Source organism: Diadema antillarum, unplaced genomic scaffold (genome assembly GCF_040938485.1).
Source record: "Diadema antillarum isolate AM-2024a unplaced genomic scaffold, OU_Dant_1.0 seq00000389_RagTag, whole genome shotgun sequence".
Taxonomy (NCBI): domain Eukaryota; kingdom Metazoa; phylum Echinodermata; class Echinoidea; order Diadematoida; family Diadematidae; genus Diadema; species Diadema antillarum.
The window spans coordinates 1,607,894-1,622,343 of record NW_027271386.1 but is presented as its reverse complement, the minus strand read 5'-3'; the positions used below and the strand labels follow the sequence as shown (position 1 = coordinate 1,622,343).

Below are 14,450 nucleotides of genomic sequence, written 5' to 3'. Positions count from 1 at the left end.
TTAAAATTTGTATACGATCCCATCGTATTTTAATTTTGACATTTAATTCAATTGTTGAAGCGCTTTGTGTCTGTTTAGAAAAAGCGCTATATAAATATTGGTTATTATTATTATTAATTCATCTTATCAAAGTTACGTAAATGGGTATCTAACTGAGCGGCCAATGTTTGCGAAAGCATGCAGCGAATAATGGCAGATTCTAACTTTCGTCAGGGCTCGGTAAGGTTGCGATCAAACTCAAGAACAGTTTTAATTTTAACAAGCAGTTCTTTCTGCCGCAAAGGATTTTTGAACATGTTCAAAGCTCCCAAAACATACAATTCGCTGTGTTCGCCGCTCACAGATATTCCCGTTACGTATATCTTTGGAAACATTTAGGATAGTTCATACGTAAACATTATACTGTATATATACACCATATTTTTTCTTGTTTAAGCCATTAGATAACGTTATAATTCGAATTGTAGCGTTTGTGATGACATTTCGGCATAAATAGCGAAGGCTATAGCTTCTACATATTCCGATGCTGTTCCATCACGGCCCTCGGAAAGAGACTTTATGAACTTGTAGCGCCGTTATCACCTTGATTGCTTCTGTTTGGCACTGGCATAACTATATTAGTCTGTTTGCACGAAACGATAGTTCAAATAATTACGGAGAATTAACCTTTTCTGGTTTTGAAATAAAGCGTGATTTTGCCCATTGTTAAGTTCGGCTTAAAAGAGAATAAGTTGTCGTTGTATAAAAATCCGCACAAATTCTCTTTGCTTTTCTCCGTTCTTAGGCCCGAAAATTATCTCGCAATAGCCGGAACTCCAAATCTCCATTTAGGCTAACATGCAAATTTATTTGGGACCGGACGATTTATCTCGTTATAAACGGATTCTCGTTGTATCCGATCTCGTTAGAACAGGATTCCCCTGTATACAAGTTATCAAAATAGCCATTATTCATAATGTACTGAAATGAATGATTCGTGAGGTCTTTGATGTATAGCGATCAATTATTAAAACATCTAAAACGCAGAATACATCCATTGCAAATAAATTTACGTGCATTATACCAGTGCCCTCCGCTGTTTTATTCTAATATTCCTTTTCTTTTTTCTTTTTCTTTTCTTGCTTTCTGTTTCTTCCATTTTTTTTTCTAGGATCATTTCAAGTTGTACAAACGTGGCAAACAAGGAACTTTCCAAAAGAAATCCATTCAATTATATGTAATGTCAATGTCTCACAACTTTTTCAACAAAGCTTTCGTTATAAACATCATTATATCACCCATCCATTAAAAGCCTAGACGGCGTGCTCTGTCAATGTCTGTAGGCCTACAGTATAGATTTCAGAACTGGCATAAATTGGTTTTAGGCTCAAAACTTTCCATAAAACAAAAGGCTTATCGGTATACATCATTCTACGAAATACAGAAACATATAGCTTGAAAACAATAAATTTAACATTTATACCAAAGTGTGGACTTAGATACCACCCGTTTCAAGGTCACATAACTTATAAACTGTCAAAATCAGGGTGTTAAAATTCTTACACCAACATGGTGTAAACATAATTATCTTAACACCGTTGATAACGCCAGGATTCACTCAAATCGGCCACCATAGATAAAACGTAATGTTTAAATTAACCTCTAAATACCAAAGTGTGATTGCCTGGATGTCATGGAGTCAAACCACGCCCGTAACCAGGCTTTTTTTTTTCCCTATGGAGGCGGGGGGGGGGGGGGGGGGGGGGTGCGTAATTAAGAAAAGAAAACTGACTTTTCATGCATGCAAAAATTATTGTTTCGTTAGCGCCGACAATCTCGCTCAGCGGGAGGAGGAGGAGGAGGAGGAGGAGGAGGTGGGGGGGGGGGGTTGCCTCATACCTTTGTGATCACACATTGATATAATCTCTTGTTGATCATTGCATCCCAATTTCCATGGAATTAATTATAAGTATATGAAAAAGGACTATAGAAGTATACATATTTGTACAGTTCACCACACAAGCTTTTAATTCTATATATATAATATTGAATGGAAAGTCCCCCAGACATTCTGGTCAATTCAGGGAATGCTGAAAAAGAATAAAAACATACCAGTTATGAGCACTTCGAAAAATGTTATTATAAAAAAAAAAGTATCTGCAAACATTTCATAAACAGGCAAATCTACAGCAAGGCTGGCGATCTTTTCAAACATTGCATACCTTCAAACATGTAATACTTATAATGATAATAAATCTTACGAATGCAAGAGTATGTTTGTGCTTAAAATTTCGGTCATATTAGTAATTTTCGTTAAATATGTCTGAAATAAAGATGCATAAAAACAAACTTCAGTGGTATAACTATATATATGTATATGGGTTTTTTGTATATATACAGCAAAAATATTATATGGGATATAGTCATAACAGCAATATCACTTTTGAGTCCTGTAAATACCTGTATTTCGCAGCCGCTCGCTCATACGTATTATTTGTTTTATAATGTCGACGCACATATTTCTTCTGAGAAAAGAAAAAGTCAATATAATCTACACACACCTCAACACTATTTTGAATATACAGTTATTCAAAATATCATTTTGAAAATTCCATTTAAACACAATATGAACAAGATCATTTTTTTTCCACTGGTACGCAAGGTTATCCAAAAGGAAGAAGGGAAGAGAGAGAGACTGCAGCGATCATGCTCCCCTTTCAGTTCAGCAGAAAGGACACCGATACATGTATTTTGATATGTCTTCTTCAACCTTATTGTAAGTTCACTGCATTCCAAGTGCAACCATGTGTCGCAAAAATCACAAGAAACCCATTGATCTTCACGGCTTCTTCTTTCCTGCATGCTGGACATACATATCTAACATCATCTGATTCAATTCCTTCCTTTTTGTCCCCTTTTTTTTCTTTTCTTCTACGCTATTCTTCTTCGTAGTGTCTAGTCATCTTCTTTGTTTTCTTCTCTCTAGTTTTACATTTCTTCTTCCAAGCTCACTTTTCTCTCTTTTTTTTTGCACTCAGATTCTTCCAACTTCATTTCTTCCTTCTGTTTTATTTCTTCTAATATATGGTTCATTTCTTCTATCCTCATCACAATCCCATCTCTGTGATCTTTCTTTTTCCTGTACCCATGCAACTTCATCTCTTCTATCTTCTTCTTTAGATCTTCCCTCTTCTTTCTCAATGTCTTTGTGCCTTCTTCTTTTTTTTCTTTGTTTCTCTCTCTTTCTCTTCCTTTCTTTTCTTCAACTCTCTCTTCTGTTTGGATTTCATGTGAGTTTTGAAATCATCTCATATTGCTTCAGTAGCTGCAATTTCCTTTTTTGACTTCCTGGAACGTGTACTTCGGGAAACTCGATATAATGTTCGAGAAACGGGGACATTTTTATTTGAAACCTTATTTCATTTTGGGACTAACGAACCTTATGAATAACGATCGAGTTGTAACCGTATATATACATGTATTATATATATAGTTATAAGTATGTATAATGTCACGATAGAGGAATGCATTAAATGTCAATTGCTTTGATTATAATTCAAAATCTGAATTTTCGGGGGCCTCCCACTTAGTCGGAAATCCAAGAGGATAGTTAGCGGGGAGGAGGGGGGAGGTAATAAATCAGTGGTCTGAAAGCGCACGCGCCACATACTGTACACACGTAATTATAGTAAGGGGGGGGGGGCGTGGTGAGCGGTAACTAGTCAAGAGCCATCTCTGTACGAGTTCCGAACTTTTTTTGTTCGCGTACGCAATTCCACGTAAATACGTACACTACTATCGTTCAGTTATTTGCCGACAGTTGTCAGGTCGACGACCAGCGCATATTCGTACGACTTATCTCAACTTTGCGGGATTTTAACTAAAAAATCACGGCCTACTCACTAATTCCACTAACTTCAGTAGGCGAGACCTTTCCGGCCATCGGGAATCTCCAGATGTGGCTAATTGCATTTAAACATCATAAAATAGTCGTGAATACTTTGAATATTGCAATTTGTTTGAGCATCGAATTCTTAGCATTGCGCACACGCGTACTGCAGTGCGTGCAGTGCGTATTCGAGAATGTAGGGCAGATATTCGCGGTCATCATCAACTACACTCGTGCGCTAAGAGGTGAGCGGTAACTAGTCAGGCTACTGTACATAATTTTATAAAAGCATAAAATTAGCAAGTAAAGTGCATGTTTGTTCAGGAGATCCAGGGGTGCCCCCATAGAGACTCAGTTTGTTTTTGTTTGTTTGTTTTTTTTTTTGGGGGGGGGGTGGACCGAAGTAGGGGCCTATTTTCACATTTTCATAATCTTCTTGAAAATGCATAGTGAATTTAGTACCAAATTTGTCAGACAATATTACTACTAGGGTGATACATTTAATATTTGAACAAATGGACACCATGCCTCTTACAACGTAGGTCCTAAGGGGATCCCGAGACCCCCCAAAGTAGAGAATCTTATGTAAAACTAAATCTTTTTTAAAACCAGGGTCTCTTGATAGTGATAGAGCAGTGATAGAGCTGAATTAGTGCTATTAGTGAGTACTTTACATTAAATAGTGACTTAGATGTTATGATAATATTATTATTAGATATTATTATATTACTTATATATTATTATATTATTATTGTTGTTATATTATTATTAGTGATTTAGATATTTCATGAAGGCAGTTCTCTTTGTACTTTAAATGATTCCATATGTACATTTGTTTGCTTCTTACCTCTCTGTTTTTTTTTTCCAATACAGAGATTTGATATTGCAGATAATTCACGTTTCGTCATAGCAACAACAAACAGAGATGAAATCCATGATGACGAGACATATGGTGAGTCTTCTCCTACAGTTGTACATGCATTCCTGTTTTTTTTTTTTTTTTTATAACACTTGTCACACAGGCGCAGGGTGTTACATGTATGTCCCCTACTCCATGCGATGAATGAATGAAGCGGAATCTGTTATGTGTGTGGGTTTCGACTCAAAAACGGGACCTGTATTTTTTGTCTTCTATTTGAGGGACAGTGTGTTTTACTCCTATTAGAGGGGATATCATGATAACACACAACGATCTGTGAAGTCTGAAGACATGAAAATAGCAATCTTGTTCAATCAAGAGAGCAGCAGATTCGCAGCAAAGTCGAGCCGTAACTCATGATTTGACTTAACCTCTAACCTTTACAAGAAGTGTTCTTTCACCCATGTCTTTCTCCTTTACCCTCCCAGTGGAGCTGGTGGATGATGGAGACACCCTGTACCTGCTGAACCACATCAAGCAGACTCTGCCAGCTCCGGCCCAAGAGAGGGTGGAGTACCTGCCCCACTTTGACACCCTCATCAGGAGCGGGATGTACGAGTACTATGCCAGCGAGGGCCAGAACCCACTCCGTAAGTTTTGCGCCCTCTTGCTTGGGAAAAAAAAAAATTCACTTCAAGGAATCCTTTAAACAGAATTGTACTGAGAGCACATAGTATTGTGTAGCAATACTTTAATCTCAGTTGTAATGTGATAATGAGGTTGATGATAGTGATGACGATGATGATGATAATGAAGGTGATGATGATGATGATAAGAATAGTGATTTTTTGATAATAACAATGATGATGATAATATCTTTAAGCAGTGATCACCATAATGTAATGATAACCTCTTGTAAATATCAAAATAGCGTGTTTCTGCATCCATCATAATTTTGAACTTTATTTCAATTATTATACCCCCGCCAAACGAAGTTTGAAGGGGGTACATAGGAATCAGCGGACGGTCGGGCGGTCGGGTGGTCGGTCAGTCGGGCGGTCGGTCGGGCGGGCGGTCGGTCGGGCGGTCGGGCGGTCGGGCGGTCGGTCCGTTGCAAATCTTGCGTCGCGAACTACTTCCTCAGTTTTCAACCGATTCCCATAAAACTTGGCACAGATGTGTGCCTTGGGTTGTAGATGTGCAAGACGTATTTTTTGACAGTACCCAAAAGTACATTGCCATGGTAACGGCATATTATGGCCAAAAATGGGTACAAATCTTGCGTCGCGAACTCCTCCCACAGTTTTTGATCAATTTTTATGAAATTAGGTACAGATGTTCATCTGAATATGTTAATGTGCAAGACACATATTTCCGCAGTGGCAAAAAGTGCGTTGCCATGGTAACGGCATGTTATTGGTAAAATATAGGGCAAAATGCTTCATGACAAAACTGCTTCATCAGTGTTCTTCCAATTCTCGTGGAATTCATATTGAATGTTTGTCTTAGGATATAGGTCAGCATGACACATTTCTTGACAGTGACAAAAAGTATGTTGCCATGGTAACAGCTCACATATTATGAGCCAAAATGATGGAAAATTTTGTGTTGCAAACTACTTCCTCAGTTTTTGCCCAATTTCCATGAAACTTGGTACAGATGTGTGCCTTTGGTTGTAGATGTGCAAGACGCATTTTTTGACAGTACCCGAAAGTACGTTGCCATGGTAACGGCATATTAATGGCAGAAGATCAAGGAAAGATTTTGCGGATTTAACTACTTCCTCAGTTTTTTGACCAAAGCTTATGAAATGTGGCACACACCTTGATCTTGGTGGGAAGATGTGGAAGACATATTTTTCGGACGTGTCGGAAGCTGCGTTGCCATGGTAACGGCATATAAATGGCAGAAGATCAAGGAAAGATCTTGTGGATTGAACTACTTCCTCAGTTTTTGACAAAAGCTTATGAAATGTGGCACACACAATAGTCCTGGTGGGAAGATGTGCAAGACATATTTTTCGGACGTGTCGGAAGCTGCGTTGCCATGGTAAAGGCATTTAAATGGCAGAAGATCAAGGAAAGATCATTCCTTGGGTAAGACTGTCGTCACGGGGCGGGGGTATTAATCACCTTAAGTGATATATCTAGTTTGAATTGTTTCATACTTTGTAGAGCGCAATGGTGAGGTAGATTTCTAATACCAGATAAGCAGCCTTGTCAATTCTCAAATTATTGACCTACATTAAAAAAGATGTACCATGTATCATGTGACAGTATAACAATATCTGTGCAGCAGTGGGATGAATGAGCAGTGCATTCCGGCTCAGGCAGTCTTGTCTTCAGTTTTCAAAATGTCTCCCAATTAATTTCCACGTTTGTTGTTTCCTTTACAGCATTTGCAATTGCTGAGCTCATCGACAACTCTCTAGCTGCTACCAGCAACAACGAGGGGGCCAGGATTATAGAAATCAGATTGGTAAGTATGTAGTTTGAGGGCATGTGAACCAGTTTTGTAGAGTGATCCGTGTTTGTGAAGCAACTAGGATTCACCTTTTTGTTAGGTCGGCAACGTTTCCTACTCCATTGCTCTGCAGTTCTGGTCCTAAGCCCACCACATCGCATGTGAGAAATAGTCCAGGACTGTTGGTTGGGCCAGCCTGCTTCCTGCAAAAGCCACTGAGAGTAAAAACAGGGCTAGTCCTAACTCCATGAAACTGTGCGGCTGGAATACTAAGCTGCAACAACTATAATACTGGTTAAAAGCCAATCTTTGCAAATGAGAAAAGCCCTGCTGTCTTTAACTTTATTCAAATAGGAATTATTGTCCCCGCTGAACGAGTTCGAGCAGGGGACTATGAAACGGGCTCCGTACATGTGTGTGTCCGTGTGTCCGTCCGTCCGTGTGTCCGTCCGTCCGTGTGTCCGTGTGTGCGTCCGTGTGTGATCAAAATCTTCAATTTGCTACTTCTCTGTCATTTATGAGCCAATTTTGATTCTGTTTGCTTTATATGATAGCACTACATGGGAGCTTTGAAACTTCTACACAGAATTTCAGTCGTGACCTTTGACCTTGACCTTTGACCTATATTGTACATTTTGCTACAAAATGCTTCTCCTTCGCCATTTCTAACCCGATTTCGATTCCGTTTGCTTTATATGATGGCACTAGGTGAGGGCTTCAAAACTTCTACACAGAATTTTGACCTTTGACTTCTTTGACCTTTGACCTTGATTTTTGACCTATATTGTACATTTTGCTACAAAATGCTACTCCTTCGCCATTTCTAACCCGATTTCGATTCCGTTTGCTTTATGTGATGGCACTAGGTGAGGGCTTCAAAACTTCTACACAGAATTTTGACCTTTGCCTTCTTTGACCTTTGACCTTGATTTTGACCTATATTGTACATTTTGCTACAAAATGCTACTCCTTTGCCATTTCTAACCCGATTTCGATTCCGTTTGCTTTATGTGATGGCACTAGGTGAGGGCTTCAAAACTTCTACACAGAATTTTGACCTTTGCCTTCTTTGACCTTTGACCTTGATTTTTGACCTATATTGTACATTTTGCTACAAAATGCTACTCCTTCGCCATTTCTAACCCGATTTCGATTCCGTTTGCTTTATGTGATGGCACTAGGTGAGGGCTTCAAAACTTTACACAGAATTTTGACCTTTGCCTTCTTTGATCTTTGACCTTGATTTTTGACCTGTATTGTACATTGGCTATAAAATGCTACTCCTTCGCCATTTCTAACCCGATTTCGATTCCGTTTGCTTTATGTGATGGCACTAGGTGAGGGCTTCAAAACTTTACACAGAATTTTGACCTTTGACTTCTTTGACCTTTGACCTTGATTTTTTACCTATATTGCACATTTTGCTACAAAATGCTACTTCCGGCGGGGACATATATTACGCACTGCGTAATTTCTACTTTTCCTTGTTTTCTCTAACAAAAGATGTGCGATGTCATATGGTGTTTTTCTATTTATTATTATTATTTTTTTTAAACCATTGAGGATGTTTTAGGGATTGATATTTGGAGTTGGGCAAGTCCAAGATAAGGTCCCCTCAGAAGGCTAAATTTCATCTTTGCTCAATATTGACATGTTTGGTATCATTTTGAAGCTTATGAGTTGAAGTTGTGATTTCTGTGGAGGAAAAATTGATATTATGTAAATTTATGCAAATTTCAAGGGCTTCATTTGCATAAATGTGAAACACTGCGTTACGTATGGGACATTTATAAAAATTCATATTAATTCAAAGGAAAGCAAATAATATTTGATTAATATGTGGACATAAGAAGTTCATCACATAGTATAGTACACTTGGTATGAAAATTTAGGGATTATGCAAATGATTATGCAAATTAGCTCGTGTCCTATCATGAGATGTCCCATACGTAACAAAATGAGGTCATTTTTTTAGGTTTTTTCTGAAATTGCTCAGATATTTTAATGCCCATTTGGAAACTTCTAATTTATTGTTTAGAGAAATTAAATACCAGAGAAAAAAAAAAAAGTAAAAGAATTTTTTTTTATTAGGCATTTAAATAATGTTACATATGGGACAAATGCGTTACGTATGGGACATTCTCATACATATTGCATGTGAATGCATGTAGCTAGCTAGGAAGGTCTCTCAGTATACAAATGGTCAATCATCCTGAAGAAAGCATCCCAACATTGTAGCTACTTTTTGAGTTATAGACACTTGAAACAATACATGAACTTGACTGAACAATTTTCAGAAAGGGGGAGGGGAAAATGGCAAAATACACAATGAAAAAACATCATTAAAGGGATGGTATAGTTTTTTGTAGAAATGGGGATTCAGTCTTCAACATTTAAAGAGATGATTGGAAACCAATTATATGAATTACTTATTAGAGAATAAAAGCCTAAGACTAGAGGAATTCAAAGTTTATGTGACGGAGATCCAATTTGAAATGGTTGTGATATATATAATAGAAAAAAAAAGTAAATTGATTTTTTGTTTAATTGCAAGTGATACTCAAATTGTCCTTATTCAGTTTTCAGTAGTAGCCACAACAAAATTCATGGGTATACATACTGAGGTGTGACTCGAATCAATGATCTGACTGATAGACAGACATCATATGTCTACTCGATCACTGGGGTTCCACGTAGCAGGTATTGCTTATTTATTAAACTTAATATTTCTTGTGTCAAGTTGTTTTTTATTGAAACTAAATGGCAAACTGCCCTTCATCAATGGAAGTAAACACTTTAAACTATTCAATTTTTCAGAAGTAACTATCCTGATAAAAATAGGGCATACATACTCAGGTTGGTCATAAGAATATGATTGAATGTGATTATGATGGTAAATATCTGGGGAATATTGTTCCCTTGTCAATCTGGATCAGTATTTGAGTAATTTCAACTGATTCCACCTCAATAATTATGCAAAAATTTGTTTATGGGTATTTTGCAAAATTATTTTGCAAAATACCCATAAACATGGTTCTCCACACACTAAACGAATGGGGGACAAAGGGCATGCATACCCAGGTTGGTCATAAAAATATAAAAATATGATTGAATATGATTATGATGATGAATATTTGGGGAATATTGTTTCCTTGACAATCTGGATCAGTATTTGAGTAGTTTCAACTGATTTTACTTCAATAAATATGCAAAATACCCATAAACATGGTTCTTCACACACTAAATGAATGGGGGACAAACTGTCCCATACGTAACACATCATGTCTGTCTTTAATTAGAACCTGTAATTAGAGCTTTTTGCCTCATGATATGAAACTTACCTGTGATAATCTTGAGTGTTGTGACTTTCATCACAGTGAGTTACAAGTTGTAGAATGATATACTTTCAGAGAGTTTTGAGGTTGAAAAAATGTTCAAAAAAACAAAAATTTTCTGGTCCCATACGTAACGGCACTTATTTTCTCTTCTAGAATATACTTGTGAAGATCATTTTTCTCCATTTTTTACATGATTATACTTCTTCTAGATATCAATCACCATGATGAAGTTCAATATGATCAAAGGCCATTAACACTATTTTTCAGGTCATAAAAGTCTCTGAATGTCCCATACGTAACGTGCGCGTTATCTTGGACTTGCCCAGTTAGTAATTGTGATTTTGTGATATTTTGAAAATCATACTTGAATTTTAAACCTGTGTAAAGGAATTAAATTGTAAAATAATTTCCTCTCTCCACAAGTGACACACTTGTTTGTCCTCTGATTAATATTTGCACTCATGCATGAACTGCAGTGTAGATCTTTACGATGTGTTGACAGATGTTCATAATGCAGAAAAAAACAAATAAAAGTTGTTCAAAACTGCTTATCCAGTGGTGGGAGCCAGTTGAAAGATGTTTAGTCAAAAGGGGTCTGCACTTTCGATCCTTTCAGAATCTTCGTTAGAGGCATAATGACAAAAATAAAAAAGAAGAGGAAGAGGAAGATTTTAACAACTGCAAATATATCACAATATAAAACGGCACTATATTGGAAGGGCTAGAACTACCACTGAATGAGATCAAATGTTTTTTTCTTACAACATTGGTGCTATGGTGACATTTCCATAGTATGAGTTTATACCTGTGGATGTCAATTTTCAGTGGGAAGATGTGGATGTAAATTTGATTATGGGCAATTCCGCAGTTAGGTGGACATGACATGGATAAAAGAAATGTGCCTCTTTATCTTACTCCTTGATCTAGGTATCAACTAATGCCATGGATGTTCATCAATCATTACGGTCTTTCAAATTCAGTAGATTTTATTTTTCGTATTCATTGATTTTGCAAGATCTAAAACCATCATCTAAAATGTACATGTGGGACTGGGGATGCTGAAATTCACTTAAATGCAAATTACAGTGGGTTCCTTTGAAATTTTTTCCTCAAAGCTTTGCTAAAGGGTAAAAGATGAATACATTTAAATACTCCAGAAGTCATGTGACATTTTGTCAATTACAAAAGGGTGAAATGACCTGCGGAATTACTCCGGACAAATGTAACGTTACTAACCGTAACGTTACTAACCATGCTTTTGGGGGTCTAGCTAAAAAATTATCGGTCGAACTGCCAAAAAAATTTGCATGAACATTTGTCATGATGCAATAATTGAAATTAATGCAACACTTTGTTTGAAGTAACTTGAATTTTTGCACACTTTTTGTTACAAGACATTGATTTTTTTGTCATGTCCTTTTTTCGTAACGTTACTAACCAGCCCTTTAAGTTGCCATAGCAATTCTAATATTTCTTGGATTGTATTCATTCTTTTCTGTATCATAAACATGGGAAGGATGAATATGTTTTTGACATAATTTTGACTTGAAATGAATAAATGGTAATTTTGTAGTAAAAACAAATATCTAAATTTGTTCAAATGTAACGTTACTAACCGCGGAATTGCCCTTATGATTTCCATATTGGATGCTGTTTGGTGGGCCATCAATTCCCATATAGTACATGATACATTCCATTGTACATTTAATGTTATGTACTGTGTATGTGCTAATTGGCTCACTTTTATTTTTTGCCACTCCTGTATACACCAGCATGTGGTCCTTCTGTTTAGCCCCCTCTTCACTCTATGCCCATCACTCTGGTATAGTTCCTGATCTTGTTTCACATTGCCTCCCCATTCATCTTTATCCTTCACAGGCTACCCACCAATGAGCTTGTGGATTATCACTGGTCCCACATTACCCTCCTTTGTGTTTGCTCATTCCAGGGCTCTAATCCCCCTCCCATATGTGACTTGCTCCCTGCTTACAACACCTTACCCAACCCTTTTGTTTTCATTGTTTTGTATCCCCAGGACCTCCCAGATAGTGTCTATCATGTTGTTCTATGTCTGTAGCCCACATAAGTGTCTGCTTGCCTTTTGTGTTTGTCATTTTGTCTCTGACAAAGATTCTGCTAGGATTGAAAGCTTGGATCCCTTTTGACTCAAGTGTTCATCAAGTGTGACTACAGAACTTAAACATGCACACTCTTCCACAGACACCACCATGTGCACATTTTCTCATTGATTTACTTGTGCAAGGTGGCACACTAACTGTTGCTGCTGTTTTGTTTTGTTTAGTTTTTTTGACTGCCCAATTGGGCCACCAAATTCATCAAATTCCAGTTTTTGGTGGCCCAACATTAAAATTTGGTGGCCTGAAAAATAAGAAGGACATAAGAAAATAAAATGATTTACTAACACATTAAGATGATACAGTAAACCATGTAATAAAGTGAAAGTTGGTAGGCATGATAAGAGGCTTAAAATAAAAACACACACATACTCTCTCCAACAAAGAATGCATACTTACAGAATGTTACTGTGTCATAAATGGGACAATGGTTTCATCTAAGCCCTAGGGAGGGCCAGTTGGAATGCTTTCTGCATGTATTTTAGCATGCCCTCTTAAGCTTGCAGCCTGGCTTGGTTTGAGTTAAGTTAAACTCATATTGTAAAACTTGCATGTAAATCTAATTTGTAATTATTCTATTAAGTCAATCAGCAAGCATTTCACTCATTGGGACTTCATTATTTTGATAGATAGACTATGGCTGTAAAATAGGCATGGGGGACTAGTGTTGACCTGGCAACCCTGGTGGCTGCAGCTACAATGTTGCTGAAATGTGTTCATTTATACAGCGCTGAGCCTGCAAGTTATCCTCCCCTTTTCTGGACAAGAATAAAACATATAAAAAGAATTTGCTGGTACATGATTACATATTTTTGCCGACCCAATCCGGCCATCAAAACATAATTTGAAATAATGTGCCTTTTGTTGAAGGCCCTGAATGCTTGCAGATATTCCTAGTCACCCCAAACCATAGGGCCACTACTAATGCCAAGCCTCTCTCTATGATTACCCCTTTTTATGGGGGGGGGGGGGGGTATACGGATGATGAGTTATATGTACATGATTAGAGGAATGTTTGGTTATTGCAGGCCTTCTTTATCACTAACTCTTAACTCGTCTGTGATGGAACTCTTTATACTCTAGTCAGATTCACATCATGCGGATATACTGAGGTCTCACTTCTTTTCCGTTCCCACTCTCGCCCCCAAAGTACCTGGACGAGACCAGTGACAAGAACATGGTTGCCGTTATGGACAATGGGCGGGGCATGACGTCGAGGGAGCTCAACAACTGGGCCATCTACCGCCTCTCCAAGTTCAACCGGAAGCGGAAGAAGAAAGAGGTTGACAACACCAGGTGAGGGCGCTATACTACCCTCTTCCATCACTCAGACTGCTGCTCTTACAGACTTGAGAGATTTGCCAGATTGATGTTAACCCTTTGAGGACGGTTTGATTTTGCTGCAACACGCATTTCTCACAGACACCTGCCCGAGTATACTCGGGACTCGTCCTCAACGGTTTAAAGGGGCATTCCTGATGAATTTCATAATTTCACATCATGTAGTGCGTAAATCAACAGCTCCATGTATAGACTTATGGAATTTATTGTGGCCCTTGAACAGAGAAACCAAAAACCTGAAAATCTTGAACAAATTACACTGAACAGTGTTGATGACGTAGGAGCCCCACATATTTCAGAAATGAAGCAGTGCAATTCCATTACAATACCACTTGTTTTTAAGTTTATCTGTATAGAATCTACAGTATGCATGCCTTCTTCTTTTGTTCTGCTTCCTTGAGCCCCAACTCGTGCAATCTTATGGTGAGGCTGCAATGTCATCATCC

At 37.7% G+C, this 14,450-nt stretch overlaps 1 protein-coding gene across 1 annotated transcript in view; it reads left to right on the top strand.

The window, feature by feature from the left end:
- The window catches only part of LOC139731968 (structural maintenance of chromosomes flexible hinge domain-containing protein 1-like), an 87,075-nt gene that overhangs the window by 3,576 nt on the left and 69,049 nt on the right, over positions 1–14,450 (top strand). Inside the window, exons 2-5 of the mRNA XM_071642841.1 lie at positions 4,742–4,820; positions 5,216–5,377; positions 7,123–7,205; positions 13,814–13,959. Coding sequence (XP_071498942.1) covers positions 4,742–4,820; positions 5,216–5,377; positions 7,123–7,205; positions 13,814–13,959 — 470 coding nt within the window. The remainder of the gene's footprint in view (positions 1–4,741; positions 4,821–5,215; positions 5,378–7,122; positions 7,206–13,813; positions 13,960–14,450) is intronic.